The following is a 15,392-nucleotide window of genomic DNA, read 5'->3' as shown; positions in this document are numbered from 1 at the left end:
GGACACATACGCCCACAATGGTAGCAGCGACGAGCCTTGAACCCATTACCTAATGGTTACAGGCAGGCACGCTGAGAACTTGGCCATGTTTTATACATATTGAAACATTTTAAAGTGTCAGACCAACATGTGATAACCTGTATGTCAATTACGATTTGCTTAGAAAACGATTTGGCTGAATGAATGAATGAATGTAACTTACTTTATCCTCGCGTGGCCGGAAAACGACAGTCGTTATCACACGGGTTTAACACCTCGTGCCAGCTTACGAGTTACCATGTATGTTACTTTGTGGGTAATTATTTTTTTGGGGAATTTTTTCATTTTTTTTATGTATGGCTGATAATTTGGACAACCCATTAGTGACCACTGGGTTGGAGCAATTGTCGTTAAGTGTCTTGCCCAAGGACACATACGCCCACAATGGTAGCAGCGACGAGCCTTGAACCCATTACCTAATGGTTACAGGCAGGCACGCTAACCACTACGCCACGGCGCCGGACGGCTGAAAATTTGAAAAGTGCCCTCGAACCCGTGTAACTGTACATAAGCCATGATGCAACCATAGTACTCTAAAACAGTAGTAGGACAACGAGACAATCGTCACGCATGAGTGACTAGGATATGATTTTAGAAGCGCCATTATACTGTCGTCTTATTGTAATATATTGTATCAGCGTTGGTTATAGTAATGTCTTGCTAATTTTTTTGTAGTGAGTTACGTAATAAATCTCGAAATGATTGATATTGCAGAGTTGCGTAGTGAGGTTTTAGTTATGGAATATCGCTTGCTTCTGAAGAGAATCTTTTTTATACAGTGTAATTCTAATAATATTTACCGGTATATGAGACAGGAAGAGTGACTGACTGGCAAACCAACCAATTAAGAATAAACGCGTTTAAGAAAAGTTATTATTGTATAATACGTGATTGTTGGTTAATACCAAGAAAATGTAGTTCCCTGAGTCATTTGTAAGCTGTTCCTGCACCAATTTAAGCAATCGCAAGTATAATTTATTGTGTTCAGTAATGTTTATATAAGTTTCAGTTTTGGATACAAAAAAGTATATAGCGAATATCAAAACATTTTGTATTTATTAGGATAATTAAATAGAAATAAGGTGAATTATATAGCGATGGCAGAAAATTATTGGGAGAGTATTTCTGAGGATGCGATACAACAACTAGTTTTGACGGATTTTGTTGAGGAAGAAAGTGCAACTGTGACAGAATGTAGCGATGTCATGCAAGCAGGGCCTAATGATATTGTACAGTTAGTGGAAGCTGGTTTGTCTCTGACATCTGCCGGGGAAACTTTAATTGACGCTGTACCGACAAACCCATCAGTCAGCCAAGTTGTTGGAACGATATCCAAAGGTGTGCCTTTCTGCAAAAGAGTATTTTAAAAATCAACTGACAAATGCACATGCTGCTAAGCTAATTTTTAAAACAAAAAGTTACAAACTAACAATAAAATACTGACCTGAAATTGAGTAGAGGGTTTCATATCGGGGGTTTCCAATGTTTAATCTATCCAATGGAACATGCCAGCCCCCATATAAAACTTCCTCAATTGTGGCATCTGGAGAAAATGTCACCCTATAAGGCAAGAAATATGGAAATTAACAAAAAAATATTTTATTACTGATAATAGCGGTTTACTAACCTAATCAAAGGAATAAGATAATCTCCCTTTAACTCCCCAACAAGATTATCTTTCCAATTATAAAAGATCCAATCCCCTGTTAAAGAATGATATTAGGCTACTGATACTTCCGGTTTAAAGATGTATTATCATTAATCACACACAGCAATTACAATTTGGAAAATTTAAACCTTTTTTCTGACATTTTGCCTGTACTTTGGGTTAATTTTTATCTTCTTTTACAAGGTTTCCATTAGACCATACTGATTATTATTATGATCTGTACTCAATTTCTACACATCCTTGAAACTGTGAGAGCTTTATAAAAAAACTGATAATCTGAACAGCACTTCATTGACAATTGCTCTGTTATATCAACTTAACCTTACTGTTACACATATATATGTCTACAAACCTTCAGCATTCAGATTATTTATTGACTTTTGAAGGTCACTAATATTTTTATGCCTCAATTTCTGTGGTAATGCCTTTCGCAAGCATGGTTCTTTTCTGCAAGGCTGAGAAAACGAGGACTGCTTCGGGAGATTCAAACATGGCCTTGCACCTACTTTTAACTTTGAACGGGCACTGGTTCTGATAACGTGCTCTTTCAAAAAATGTGCTTCACAAATACCAGCTCTGAAAAATTATACTAAGCTTGGTATTAACTTTAAAGTGTTATGTAAAACTATGCCATAATTTGTTCGCGCAAACTTGACGGTACTATTTGAATGGGTAATGAAAACATTTATTAAATAATGAATAGACTACAGTAATAAAAAACATAGGTATATTTTTACTTTACAACAGTTTTACTTACGATTCTTTGTGTAACATTTCTTTTATTTTATCGCCACTAGCCTTTGTGGAACACCGCATACTCAACAAAAAAATTGTTAACATTGTGTGATGTTCAGCTTCGGTTGGGACTTTTATAAAAGAAGGTCTTCTTACAGTGAAGATACTTCGGGTTTCATTCGTTCGTTTACCCAAGTGGTACGACCAGTTGCAGCCAGGAACAGCGCAGTGGGTAGCAGGCATTTTTGAAAAGTTTATATAAAAGTTGCTTAGCTTATTTAAATATCAATCCACTATTTAATAAAGCATTTTAATTAAAACATAACATTTAACAAAAGCTTTTACCATAGCATTTTGCCGAATTCACTTACCAGGTAATTTTGTACAAACCAAATAAATATTCACGATACACACAGCTCAATTGATTCGATCAGAAACAAAACCGCCTTAACCTAGCCACTCATGCGTGACCAAAAATTACGTCATTAAAGAACAAACAAACAATTGCCAAGCGTTGTCCTACTAGTGTTTAGAGTACTATGATGCAACAGTACATGATTCCTTCACTCTGACAAAAGCGTTTGTTACGTTTCAGATTTTGGGACCAAATTTTGTTACCACCCAATACTACTATGTTTTAGATACACCGTAGGATCATGTGAGAATATTGTAAGAATAGAAAGCACACGTGTTGTATTTGTATTATAAGTATTTCGTTATTTGAAATAAATTAGGTACAAGTATATGTATAGAATAATTCTAAGATGCATGTCGATTCGATAGGTATTTAATTTTCTGATGATACAAGTATTATTTCGTTCATTTTCCACTTTATAATGATGTACCGGTTAACGTAATAACGTCGTTACTTTAAAACTATAGAATCAGAGTTAGAATACATTAAAAGATTTACTGTTTGCACTATCTAACGGATATTACTACGGTATATGTTGAATTGAAACCTTTGTTTAAATCTCTTTGGTTCACTCCTATCAAATCATTTAAGACATTCAAAGTTTTTACCATTATTGTAAAGTAAGTTGTCTATAACTTTATATTTTATCATATCCATATTTTCTGGAATCAAGCTTGTTAAAACAGTCTTACAGTCCACTTCTGTATACTTATAGATGGCATATAAGTTTCAGTAGTTCTAAAATGTTTTTTAATTTTATGTTGTTTAATGTTTATCTACAGACTATAAATATTCTTCGCTAACTCAGCTTGTTAAGCCGTTAGTGTTCCATCTTTTGTAAATCTATCAGCAATATTGCCATTCGTTTCAACAAGTCTTTGTATATTAGCAACTGAGAAGTGGTTTTAATATGGATGATTGGGATAGTGAGAACTTTGAACCTGCAGACGTAAAGTTGAACAGCGATAAATGGGAGGGGGAAGATGAAGAAGATGGATTGAAAGATAATTGGGATGATGAAGAAGAAGAAAAAGAAAAAGAAGAAGAGAAGCCGAAGGTGGAAGTGAAAAAAGGGGGAAAAAAATATCTCCAGATGAAGTTGAAAGAAAAAGAAGAAGAGAAAAAAAGAGAAGCTGAAAGAAGAAGGCAGGAAGAGGAAGAGAAGACTCCAGAGGAGAAGATGAGAGATAAACTTCTCGCTCAGAAGTTGGCGGAGGAATCTGACATGGCGATGACAAAAGAGTTGTTTACGAAAGAAGAAACGACGGAAACTTCGGTTTCATTTGGGGATTATAACCCCAGGACGAAAGCAGATTTTATTGAATTCGCCGAACTTATAAAAACAAAGCTCACATCCCTGGAGGAATCTCCACATTACGCATTCTTGGTGGAAACCTTGGTTAATTCCTGTACGGTTTGTTTAAACCATGAAGAGATTAAGAAAATCTCCTCATCTTTAAATGCATTGGCATCAGAAAAGTTAAAACAAGAAAGAGCGAAAAAGGGAACCAAGAAAACTCAGAAAGCGAAACTTGGTGGAGGAATGAAAAGCACAAGGAACGATGCAATGGAAGACTTTTCATCTTATAATGACTTTGACGACTTTATGTAAAAATATATTAACTTGTATTTTGCTATATAGAGAATACCATCACGACTTAGCACTCTAGTAGCTGCAGCACCAAAGTATTTGTACTAAGATTTGTTCAAATGCATTTGTATATAGTAAATTATATGGTTAACTTTGCCTCTGCATGTTGGGTATTACTGGGACTGTTTTTGTTGAGGTATTTGCAAAGATATTGTTTATGTAATTTGTGGAATTTTAAATCGTTTTCCAAAGTTTCGGTGGCTATGCTTTCGTCTCAGTGATGTCTTTGATTTACAGTGTTCGTGTTGACTGTAGACATAAATAGAGTCTGTAACTGCAAACATGGGATCTTCTGATGCGAATAGGATTGCAACAATGCTGAAGGGCATTGACAGGTTTGTTTAGCTTATTGTTGAATCAATTTGGTAGTAATTTAAACTGTACATAAAAACAAACTGTAAAAATACTTAATGAATAAATGTAACCACAGATCCTATAACACTGGTGTTCTGTTTTATACACCTCATGTGCGCAATGTTGTGCAAGGCAATTAATGCAGTATGTTAACTGTTATACATGTTTGCATTCTTGTTAAATATGTGGGATATTTTTTAAAAGCTAACAAACACCAAATCACTCTTTCTTAGTTTAGTATTTATATATCTTATAAGTCTTCTAATCCACAGATACAACCCTGAAAACCTTGGTGAATTAGAGCCACACGTTAAACAACAGTTGGCCAACAACACATATGATTTACCTGCCAATCTTGCTATACTAAAACTGTGAGTAGTGATTCATAGACATTCAGCTAGTCATTGTTTAAATAACTTGTTTGTTTCAATCTAAGTGCGCAACTACAAATTCTTGTAAACCACTTTTACCATTCACAAATCAATTGCTGTGAAAGTTAGCTACATAAAGTTAAATACTACATAAAGTTTTCAACTAAGAAACATGGGTGGAGTGGGTAAGAAGACGAGAAAGAATAAGTGTAAAGTAATAAATTAATGGATGCTATCATGCTAGTAGCCACTCCTATTAAATTTGTTAACCGCTAAACCAGTGGTTCCCAAACTTTTTTTTCACCCGGCGCCACTTGAGCTATTCAAAATGTTTGCGGCGCACTTAGCCAAAGGTCTTAGAAATAAAAACGCATTTTTACAGTTTTATCGTGTATTTTAAGATTAGGCTCGTTTAAGCATATGAAACTTAAGCATATGAAAAGTGTTGTACCACAGTCTGGGCATGATTATTGCAAACCGAAAGAAATAATTGGCATTGTTACGTAATATACAAATCTACTGTACAGATAGAAATGCGAAAACAAACTTTTTAAATTTTATTATTGAACAAACACGTTGGATTTTTATATAAAACAACAATTTATATTGCAATAAAATATTAATACAAATCAATTATCTCGACCATGCTAAGTTGGAAATGTTTCTGCAAATTTTCACGGCGCACTTGACGAGTTGCGTCGGCGCACTAGTGCGCCGCGGCGCCCACTTTGGGAACCGCGGCGCTAAACCATAAGCAATAACACATACGACATACCAACCACCATAATTTAAACTGTCACAAAAGTTTTTCACTAGTGATGATTAGTGTAAACTCTTTCACAGATATCAATTCAATCCATCCTTCTTTCAAGTTGACATTGTTTGCGGCATCTTGTTGAAAGCCCTCACATCCCTGCCAAGCGCTGACTTTTCGCTATGCGAATGTTTGATTGACCAGCATCACCACGAAGACCAACAGATCGGTCGTCTTATATTCCTTCATCACCTCCTGGAGACTTGCGACTTCAAACTATTCTGGGTTTAAATTACTTTATTCGAATATGTACCTTTTAAATTTATCAAGTTGCATACAGCACCAAACACACATGGTGTATTCTAATTTTTATTTATACACCTCATGCTTACTGTCAAATTATAACATGGGTGTCTTCTTATACAACGGACACACATGGTGTTTTTATACACCTCATGCTCACTGTCGATTTATAACAGACACACACAGTGCATTCATACACCTCATGCTTACTGTCGAGTTATAACGTGGGTGTCTTCTTATACACCAGACACACATGGTGCGTTCACACACCTCATGCTCACTGTCAAGTTATAACATGGGTGTCTCTTATACACCAGACACACATGGTGTATTCATACACTTCATGCTCACTGTTGAGGTATAACATGGGTGTCTCTTATACACCAGACACACATAGTGTATTCATACACCTAACGCTCACTGTCAAGATATAACATGGTTGTGTTCTGGTAACATACACTAACTATAACTAAATATTCCCAGAGAGAACTGAGTGCAACACCAGAGTTAACTGAAGGAGTTGTTGGTTTTGAAGATTCAATCAAGAAATGTGAGAACCTAGTAGTTTACTAATATGGTGTGTGTGTCAATAGTTGTTTGTAATGGATACTTAATGTGCACTTGTGTTTTGTGCGTTCTTGACTGTGGGTCCCTTTAATTAGTGCTATGTCCAAAATATTCACTACATAGTGGACATGCACTAATTAAAGGGACCGCTTGTCTGTGTGTTCTTTTCAATACCAATGTTTTTTCCATATATACAGTTTTTAGGATGTTTGCTATTGTAAGTAGGTAAAGTTTTGTTTTAAATAGAAGATTAGGTTATAAAATATATAAAAAATGACCCCATGATTATTAATTGTTGATCCTTTTCAGTCATCTGCCGCACAGTTTCAATATCCTACCAACGCATCGGGTTGGAGGAGTTGCGATCCCTCCTTGGTGATCTGGGAGATGAAGAGTTTAATCGTTGGATCAAAGTTAACGAATGGTCGAGATTGGACGGTGACCTTGTGTTTGTTGCAAACCAGGAAGAACTTGTAAAAACGAGGAATATCGTTGATAAAGTCAACTTCGAAAGTAAATCTTGAGTTGAATGAATTAATGTAACATATATGTCTTTATATAACAGGACAACGACAGTGTAATAACATAGTTGTTTTGTTTCATACACTTCATTTCAGCTTATGAGTTACCATGAGTTTGACTTATTTATCCTCGCATGGTGGGAAAAAACAGTCGTTATAACATGGGTGTTCTGTTTCATACACCTTGTTCCAGCTTACAAGTTACCATGTTTGTAACTTATTTATTCTTGCATGTTGGGCAACCACAGTCATTATAACGTTTCATGTTTTCCGCTTATAAGTTACCATGTATGTAATTTGGGATACTAGGTTTAGTATTCGACGCCGCTACTTTTATAAGTGTATCTGTTCATTGGCAAGATACCTAAAGAAAATTCGTGTTTTGCATGTGTACCTATTAACTACTACCGAAATTTTGTGGCTAATATAATTAGAGCTCATTTACTCTTTTCATTTCAGAAATTCAAAGTGTCATGTCATCTGGTATGGCTACTTGAAGAATTGGCCAGTTCTTGTTCATTTTTGTTGAAATTGTGGGAGATTGCGAAGACATGTCTTAGATAAATTGTGTTTTTGAAATAAAATAGTTGTATAAAGAGAAATAGTAATATGTGATACTGATAGGGTACAGTTGCATTGCAGATTCTGTATGCTTTTGCTATAGCGTTAGGTAGACTCTCTCGCTTTTATTCATAAAACTAAAGTATATGGTAGCTTATGGTTTTGATGGAACCCCCTTTCATTTGGGTAAAAACGACGTCATCAAATTTAGTTCGGCGTCACGCTGTTAGTATTCTGATGACGTCATAGTAGTAGCGAGCGTCGCTGTAGAGCTAGAAGAGATCGCAACAGGGGTCGTGTGACAGACATTCCGACTGCTGTTTACAAACCACACTGTAACAGCGAGTGCAGATTCGTCGGATATTTGGACAACGCGTGGTAACAGGTAACGTGCACAATAAGGTTTATCTGACTTGTGTATCGGAAAAAAAACTGTTAAATGTAAGAAAAGGAAATTTGGGTATATTGTATTTTTGTATATACATCATTAAGTGTATTCTGCTTAAGAAAGATTGGCTCGTGTTTTGTATGTGTAACTGTGTTTTCTTGGCCTGAACTGCATAAAATTTGTTTTATTTTCTGTTTTAGGAATTACACATAGAACTGAATATTCGGCACATAAGTTAATTTGTTTAAAATCCTAAAATGACGTTTTTATTTTATATAAGGTTGGTGTTATTCATAATTTGTACAATGGCGTGGCGCTGTCATGGAAAAAGTAACTTGGATTTAATTAACAACCTCAGAAAAAATGGAATTATTACCCATGATGCAGTTTATGAAGGTATGAAGTTGACGGACCGGAAATTTTATGTTTCAAGTGGGGCATATAATGACAGTCCACAGTCTATTGGATACCAGGCTACTATAAGTGCACCCCATATGCATGCTGCAGCTTTAGAGGCGTTACATGATCAACTTACCAGAAGTGAGAATCCAACAGCATTAGATGTTGGGTCTGGTAGCGGATATTTAACGGCTTGTTTTGCGAGAATGATGGGAGATAACGGGAGAGCTTACGGCATCGAACATATTCCAGAACTTGTGAATAAATCCATTGAAAATGTAAACAGAGATGACTCAACTTTGATTACTTCTGGGAGGGTTACTTTAAAAAAAGGGGATGGGAGACTGGGTTATGACCCGGACAATAGAAAGACAGAGCTTTATGATGCAATACACGTCGGAGCGGCTGCTTCTCAAGTACCTAGGCCTTTACTTGAACAATTGAAAAAAGGTGGCCGACTTATTTTGCCCGTGGGAGAGCCTGGTACAACACAAGTATTTGAGCAATGGGACAAAAATAATGTTGGTGAACTTACCAAGAAGGAATTGATGAAAGTTGTTTACATTCCACTTACTGATAAGCGGAAACAGTGGCCAGGTTGAAAGGTCCACTCATATACAAGAAGTTAAATCGAAAAACCAATATTGGTTTTGTAAACCAAACAGTCTTTATTATGTCAAACATTGGATTGTGATGTCATAGAAGTGGAGTGTCAGGTTCCAGAACTCAACTGTCTAGCTTTGATGACATAACAATTGCCCTATTTATCAATTCTATTATTTAAGTCTTGTTTATTTTGTGTGATAAATATTAAAGTTCTTGTAGGTTGGAGTAAAGTTAGGAGTATATTTGGTATAGGCCTATATAAGTTCAGCAAAACAATATATTATTATGAACTCTAGCTACAGTTGCTAATTTTAAGTATATTGGTTTATTTAATTTATGCATGAACTAATTACTCACCCATAGCGTATGTATTACAGTGCTGAATTATTTTTGTTGCAGCAAATGTATATTTGGCTAATGTCGATAATTTAAAATCCTGACTTTTATGCTTTGTCGCTTTGTGGCAGTTTATGAATATTTAGTTGAGTGATTGGATGTTGTGTGTAACTATGATAAAATGTTTCTGTTTTTCTTTTAAAGTAATACCAACAAGAGAAATATTTTAAACTCGTATTAATCAATTTGGGTGTAAGTGTTACAAGTACCAAGCTCCTGGTCTTAACACTCACTCCTTTCTCATCTAACACTGAAGATGGTGCAGTTTTAGCACTTTAACCGTCCTCAGTGTTAGATAAAACAAGAGTGAGTGTTACGTACCAAGCCTTTACTAACAACTGCCAACTATACAACCAGTTTAAGAATTTCTCGACTAAGATAACTATAAAAGTAAAACTACAGTTTAAATTTAATTTATTCAATCAGATATTTATACCAACAGGAATATTAGTTTTTTTGACTGTGTAGTTAAACATGGAGAGAGGGATGGAAGATTATTCATTGGAAGAAATGGAAGCCGAGTTGGAACATGAAAGACAAATGAAGTAGGACATGATGTACCAACTATGTGCTAAATTGGTAGCTATGTCATATATGCAAACCTTTTTATACAAACCTTTTTCTTTTAATATTCTATATATATAACCTTTTTATTTTACATGGTCGAGACTGAGAGGCAAGGGAAAGTTAAGATCTACAGTTTGTTACAATTTTTAACTGATTAAAATGGTTGTAAAATTTACTGATTAATTCAGTGTAGAAAGTTTTAAGAGGGCACTGATTCTTGAACCCAGTATCCTCTAGTTTGATAGCAAGCATTATAATCACTGTTCCTGGCTCTTTCTTTCTGACATTATATGTTGAATTTTGCAGAAAGATGTTGGATCAGTCACTTCTTGGTTTAAAAATAACAGTTGAAGATTTGGAGAAGAAATATCAACAGATTGATGAAGAAGGGAATGAATGGAAAACAAGGTGGGAGAATAAGTTTGAACAACTATGTCTTAATCCGACTATGACGTCTCTGGTGTGACTCACTGAACACCTCATCCTTTTGGAATAAGTCTCTATAATATTGAGTGTCTATAAACTGCCTCCATGGGGTTTAGATGGTAGCACCCTGGGTAATGGGCCTGTGGTTATTAGTCTCTTGCATAATAAAGCGGATCATTCTTAACTTCTTATCTGCCTCCAGATATGAGACTCAGCAGGAGATGAACACACAGCTAGAGTTGCAGATCAAAGACTTGAAAGAGAAATTGAAACCGAACCATCGAACCAACAGCAAGAACAGGAAAGACCAGATTCCGGTCTCCGTCAAAAACATGGAAGGCCTGAGTGAGGTGTGTGGTGATAATTGGTGTGCTTAACTTATATGGCAGTTGCAGATGGTAGCAGTTACAGTTAAACCAAACATCATACAGTTTACAGGAATCCAGGAGGCCCACCCAATAATCAATAATGCATATGTACCCCTAATAATGCTGAAGACACCCTCTATAATAAATATTTCACCTGTCCCTTGAATTCGTAAATTTTAAAATGCCTGAATTATTGAACTATAAAGGGGGCAACTCCAAAAATCACAATACACCACATATGCGCATGGCATACAGGGAAGCATATAGGCATGTATTTTCACCTAATAATTATGTCTGTCCCCCACACCAGCCATTGTGTTTTACTGTCCCATTTCATTCTTTACTTTGAATATCCAACAGAGTGGTTTGAAAGGCCTAATCAAACAAATGGAGAAAGAAAGATCAAGTTTACAAAACCAACTACGAGACTTGGAGTGGAGGTTGGACCAGGTTTGTAAAACGTATTCCTGTGTTTAATAGCAACTTGTTTTCGGTGCCAACTCTGGTCTATTGTGCCTCAGTTTTATTTTAAATTTATGTGAACGCAATTGAAATGTATTCTATGCCCATTTATATCCACATAGAATAGAAAACAGTAGTAACTAGTAAGTGTGCATATATGTTTAGAAGTAAAACAGTACTCAAAATATGACATAGAATGGCCTATATTTCAATTTCATGTAATGGGTAATCTAGAAAATGTATTATATAATTGCGCTGCATTTATATTAAAGCTAACTATTTCAATTTGAATTGAATTTTAAACACAAAAAGTCGAATTCGTATTAAGAATATTCAAGTTTCAAGAATATTCATTGTTTGTATTGCACCATCTCCATTGTTAAATAATACTGATGGATTTCTACTGATACCTCATAAGTGGGTCTGTGGGTGGTCTATTGTTCATTATAATCACAACTTTGGCAACTTATTATAAAAGTCAGAATAAATCAACAAGCCGAAGCCTCAGTACCACTTGGCTTATTCAGGGTTTACAATTGTTTTCTTTACACCAGCGCTTATTAATAACTATTTTTATAACAAAACTTTAACTTTATTATAAAATTAGCATAAATTATTGGGGGAATTTCAAACTTACCTTGAACAAGCTTTTATAAACATGTAATAAAAACTTTTTTGGCAACTTAAGCAAATTTAATACCAACTAATAACTAAAGTTTGGGTTGTAATCTACGGCCAAAAACCACACGTTCTGACATAAAACAATGCCGGTGAAATTAATTTAAATCAATAAGCCATTTTGTCGTTAACTGAAAGCTCTTATGTTATTTTGTATTTTATGCTTTTTTTTTGCAGACACTGACAATTTAGACAAAATATATATCTTTAATACAACAATTAGTTTGACTTGATTTTTGTCTGTTACATTTTCGTAGCACCAGGTCCTTACTATATTTCACTAAACAACGATAGTTTAAGTATATGAGCACCAGATCAGGGTTAGATTTGCGGAATTTATTACATGTTATTATCTTACCGATTATTGTCTAACATTGTAGGAATCCAAGGCCTTATACAAAGCAAGTGAGGGAAGGAAGAAATATTTGACGGAACTTGCCGATGCTGAGTTTAGACTTGATTCTTATATGAAGTTACAAGCTAAGAAACAAGCACAAAAGGAGAACAATGGGTAATCCATATGGCTTGTTATTTGTATCTAGGTATACCGTATTTATATTTTATTAAATGTTGTTTAAACAAATGTTATTTATTTATCCTCACGTGGAGGGCCAACGGCTGTCGTTATGGTATGAGTGTTCTGTTTTTTTCATACACTTCCCACTTGCAAGTTAGCCATTATGTAACTTATTTATCCTCTCGTGGCGGAGTGATGACAGTCGTTACAACACGGGTGTTGTTTTATACACGCTAACAAGGTACCACATTTAATAATTTGGGTAAATGCTTGCCCAAGCATACATACTCTTACAATGGTAGCAGCATTGAGTCTGGTACCTGTATCCTCTTGTCTAGAGGCAGGTGTGCCAACCATTGCACCAGAATGTAGAAATTTTAGCCCAGAATAATATTGTTTATTTCCCATCAGAATAAACATGCATAAGAGGATACTACCCCCACTTCCAAAGAGGGTGAGCGTCAATAAGCGCAATATACAAGAGAATAGAATCCCTAGACGTTTCCAGAACTAATACTTGCCATGTTGTATATATCATGTACATCTACTTATTTTATACCAGTGTTTCTAGTGTAGCTGATAAGAATGTAGTTAACAACTTAATAGCGTTTTTAAAGCTTATTATTAGTTGCTAATGTTTTCTAGTTTAATTCCATCCACTAGGACCTTTTTATACAAGTTTTTTATACTTTAAATATTTTTTCTATCCTATTCCTACTACTGCACTTTCTCTACCATCCTTCCCATTAATGTCAATCCTTGTTGTCACCACTGTGTATCGAAGATACTTTGCACAACTCACTGTGAAATAAAACACATGCACTCATGGTCAAGTAAAGTTTATTCTGCAGAAAAGTAAAGAAAAGTTTAATGTGATCTGATAGGTTTCCATTTTTTAAGGAATTCCGGGTCCCCATATTTTGTTGGTTCTGTAAGGAAAGAGAATAATGTTACTTCTAACTTTAAAACTATTGACACTGAGTTACTAATTGCAGATTTATCTCTAAGTAAACTAGAAGGATTATCCACCAAGCTTTATCAAAATGCAGGGGAGGGAGTGATAGTTTGAAGTAATATCCTGTGGAATTTTACCTCATTTGCTGTAATAGCAGCGTAGAAAACCTGGCCACCCTGCGTTTGGTTCCAGTCAGCCAGTACATATGTTGTATTTTTTTATAATCTTGACATTAAACAGCTTTATTTAAATATTAAGTTGATTACCAATTGTTTTTTTGAAGTCTCCTTTCCTCATCATGGCATATTCAAGTGAGAATTTAAACTTTCCAAAATAATATTGGTTGAACGCCCTCGTAATGTAATATCCTGTCCATACACCAAGTGTGGCCAGGAAAAAGGTTTTGTACATGCCTGTAATACAACACAAGATGAAATATACATTATTTCAATGACTCATCAAAATCTTTGCAAAGACATCAAAATAATCTTCGGAATTACCATAACAAAGATTAAATGGAATACAACAGCATAATAAATGTTGTTAATGCATAATCCTATGTAATTCGATAACCACAACACACACATACTAGTTTAATCTGTAGTTAGCAGTAACATGTCAGTAAAATATTATTCTGCAGTAGTAGGCCTACGCGCCTACCTAATAAACATAAAATGCAAGTTGTAATATGACATATGTTGACGTATTTAACTATGGTTACCTACCGTTAAACGGATTAGTAAAGTGACTGTGAAAGGACGGCTTGGTTCATATCTAAGCTTAGTAAGGTCAAAATAGCAGAGTGGAACTTTAATTTTTTTGTGTGGAATATTTATCGTGATAATTTTTTGCGGGATTTTTCTCTGAAATAAATTTGTTTACGCGGAAATTTGGAAGAAAGTTGTTCACCTGCTGATGCATTTTGCCTCTTTACTACCATAGTGTACAAAGGTCCACCCACTCCAACCATACCCAGTATAATAGATGCATTGTTTAGTATGGGGACAGGATAAGAACATTTACGGAAATCGTTCAAGTCGACTGCCATCCATGATTTCATAATATCGAAGCCAGTTGAAGGAATTGCCTTCTCCCCCCATAGTTTAGACATGGTGCACCTCTAACTGTGATCTAAAAAAAGTGAATACAAAATTTCGGTGGTTATAGGGTAAGTTCATATTAAAAGCAATCATAGACAATATTGGTAAAATGAAACGAATGGTTTAGGTTGAATAAAAGTGATTTTTTGCTAATGATCAAAATAATGCCTAAAATATAAATTACAGTCGCTGCTATACTAAAGTTTTGTTATAAAAACATGCTAAGGATAAAAATTTGATCGTTTTTGTCTATTTAATCAACTTTTTCGACCTTTAGGTCTTAGCTTAGCTCCTTAATATTTATTAAAAGTTTTCGCGCGAATCAGTGTGAAGTTACCACAGAAATAAAAAAGAATAGAACGCGCATCTCTAATGTCGGCAAAGGAGAGAGCACGATACACTCTCTCTCTTTTGCGGGTCGTTCCCGTTTACTATTGTAGTCGGTGGATTCGAGGGCGTTTTATGTAGTTTTTCTTCATTTTTTGACTTGATTTAAAGTTATAGGGCAAAACAACTATTTTCTAATATACAAATATTTCTAACAAACTGTTTGCTTGAAGGTTTTTAATTAAAATTAATAAATAATTAAA

The 15,392-nt window shown here is 35.0% G+C and overlaps 6 protein-coding genes across 11 annotated transcripts; 4 read left to right on the top strand and 2 right to left on the bottom strand.

Annotated features, from left to right (window-relative positions):
- Positions 1–992: 992 nt before the first annotated feature.
- Positions 993–2,993, bottom strand: LOC149725305 (uncharacterized). 5 transcript variants are annotated; one of them, XR_016386529.1, is made up of 4 exons: positions 2,466–2,993; positions 1,667–1,742; positions 1,484–1,599; positions 993–1,383 (listed from the first exon to the last, which is right to left on the bottom strand). XR_016386529.1 is itself a non-coding variant. In XM_089892982.1 (3 exons), exons 1-3 carry the CDS (start codon positions 2,684–2,686, stop codon positions 1,344–1,346), a joined length of 381 nt encoding a protein of 126 aa, XP_089749108.1. In that variant the 5' UTR covers positions 2,687–2,993; the 3' UTR covers positions 993–1,343. The 5 variants fall into 5 exon arrangements, 2 of the variants coding, with proteins under 2 accessions (XP_089749108.1, XP_089749107.1); XR_016386530.1 differs by lacking the exon at positions 1,484–1,599 and having other exon boundaries at positions 993–1,387; XM_089892982.1 differs by lacking the exon at positions 1,667–1,742 and having other exon boundaries at positions 993–1,387.
- Positions 2,994–3,138: 145 nt separating this feature from the next.
- On the top strand, positions 3,139–4,746 carry LOC149725304 (eukaryotic translation initiation factor 3 subunit J-A-like). Its single transcript, XM_089892977.1, has 2 exons — positions 3,139–3,478; positions 3,641–4,746. Exon 2 carries the CDS (start codon positions 3,769–3,771, stop codon positions 4,468–4,470), a length of 702 nt encoding a protein of 233 aa, XP_089749103.1. The 5' UTR covers positions 3,139–3,478; positions 3,641–3,768; the 3' UTR covers positions 4,471–4,746.
- On the top strand, positions 4,699–7,981 carry LOC149725303 (eukaryotic translation initiation factor 3 subunit K-like). The gene is made up of 6 exons (XM_089892978.1): positions 4,699–4,844; positions 5,136–5,234; positions 6,078–6,273; positions 6,775–6,841; positions 7,168–7,371; positions 7,839–7,981. The coding sequence occupies exons 1-6, from the start codon at positions 4,792–4,794 to the stop codon at positions 7,874–7,876; spliced, it is 657 nt and encodes a 218-aa protein (XP_089749104.1). The 5' UTR covers positions 4,699–4,791; the 3' UTR covers positions 7,877–7,981.
- Positions 7,982–8,170: 189 nt separating this feature from the next.
- Positions 8,171–10,170, top strand: LOC149725302 (protein-L-isoaspartate(D-aspartate) O-methyltransferase-like). Its single transcript, XM_089892975.1, has 2 exons — positions 8,171–8,325; positions 8,609–10,170. Exon 2 carries the CDS (start codon positions 8,634–8,636, stop codon positions 9,327–9,329), a length of 696 nt encoding a protein of 231 aa, XP_089749101.1. The 5' UTR covers positions 8,171–8,325; positions 8,609–8,633; the 3' UTR covers positions 9,330–10,170.
- On the top strand, positions 10,137–13,575 carry LOC149725301 (coiled-coil domain-containing protein 169-like). 2 transcript variants are annotated; one of them, XM_089892979.1, is made up of 6 exons: positions 10,137–10,274; positions 10,603–10,704; positions 10,925–11,072; positions 11,451–11,540; positions 12,611–12,741; positions 13,159–13,575. In XM_089892979.1, exons 1-6 carry the CDS (start codon positions 10,204–10,206, stop codon positions 13,259–13,261), a joined length of 645 nt encoding a protein of 214 aa, XP_089749105.1. In that variant the 5' UTR covers positions 10,137–10,203; the 3' UTR covers positions 13,262–13,575. The 2 variants fall into 2 exon arrangements, with proteins under 2 accessions (XP_089749105.1, XP_089749106.1); XM_089892980.1 differs by having other exon boundaries at positions 10,170–10,308.
- On the bottom strand, positions 13,571–14,873 carry LOC149725300 (uncharacterized). The gene is made up of 3 exons (XM_089892983.1): positions 14,612–14,873; positions 13,969–14,115; positions 13,571–13,676 (listed from the first exon to the last, which is right to left on the bottom strand). Exons 1-3 carry the CDS (start codon positions 14,811–14,813, stop codon positions 13,615–13,617), a joined length of 411 nt encoding a protein of 136 aa, XP_089749109.1. The 5' UTR covers positions 14,814–14,873; the 3' UTR covers positions 13,571–13,614.
- Between the last annotated feature and the right edge of the window lie 519 nt (positions 14,874–15,392).

This window comes from Ciona robusta, chromosome 14, assembly GCF_009617815.1.
Source record: "Ciona robusta chromosome 14, ASM961781v2".
NCBI classification, from domain to species: domain Eukaryota; kingdom Metazoa; phylum Chordata; class Ascidiacea; order Phlebobranchia; family Cionidae; genus Ciona; species Ciona robusta.
The sequence above is the reverse complement of the archived record's forward strand: the minus strand, read 5'-3'. Positions and strand labels throughout refer to the sequence as shown.

Excerpts from the sequence above, each read along its gene's own strand:
- LOC149725305 (XM_089892981.1), bottom strand. The coding sequence starts at position 2,686 with ATGCCTGCTACCCACTGCGCTGTTCCTGGCTGCAACTGGTCGTACCAC. Across the intron at positions 1,600-2,465 it reads GAAATGTTACACAAAGAATC|GGTGACATTTTCTCCAGATG; the intron begins GTAAGTAAAACT and ends CTTGCCTTATAG. Across the intron at positions 1,384-1,483 it reads AACCCTCTACTCAATTTCAG|GCACACCTTTGGATATCGTT; the intron begins GTCAGTATTTTA and ends TTTTGCAGAAAG.
- LOC149725304 (XM_089892977.1), top strand. The coding sequence starts at position 3,769 with ATGGATGATTGGGATAGTGAGAACTTTGAACCTGCAGACGTAAAGTTG.
- LOC149725303 (XM_089892978.1), top strand. The coding sequence starts at position 4,792 with ATGGGATCTTCTGATGCGAATAGGATTGCAACAATGCTGAAGGGCATT. Across the intron at positions 4,845-5,135 it reads ATGCTGAAGGGCATTGACAG|ATACAACCCTGAAAACCTTG; the intron begins GTTTGTTTAGCT and ends TCTAATCCACAG. Across the intron at positions 6,274-6,774 it reads GCGACTTCAAACTATTCTGG|AGAGAACTGAGTGCAACACC; the intron begins GTTTAAATTACT and ends AAATATTCCCAG.
- LOC149725302 (XM_089892975.1), top strand. The coding sequence starts at position 8,634 with ATGGCGTGGCGCTGTCATGGAAAAAGTAACTTGGATTTAATTAACAAC.
- LOC149725301 (XM_089892979.1), top strand. The coding sequence starts at position 10,204 with ATGGAGAGAGGGATGGAAGATTATTCATTGGAAGAAATGGAAGCCGAG. Across the intron at positions 10,705-10,924 it reads GGGAATGAATGGAAAACAAG|ATATGAGACTCAGCAGGAGA; the intron begins GTGGGAGAATAA and ends ATCTGCCTCCAG. Across the intron at positions 11,541-12,610 it reads TGGAGTGGAGGTTGGACCAG|GAATCCAAGGCCTTATACAA; the intron begins GTTTGTAAAACG and ends CTAACATTGTAG.
- LOC149725300 (XM_089892983.1), bottom strand. The coding sequence starts at position 14,813 with ATGTCTAAACTATGGGGGGAGAAGGCAATTCCTTCAACTGGCTTCGAT. Across the intron at positions 14,116-14,611 it reads GAGGCAAAATGCATCAGCAG|GCATGTACAAAACCTTTTTC; the intron begins GTGAACAACTTT and ends GTTGTATTACAG. Across the intron at positions 13,677-13,968 it reads AGACTTCAAAAAAACAATTG|AACCAACAAAATATGGGGAC; the intron begins GTAATCAACTTA and ends CTTTCCTTACAG.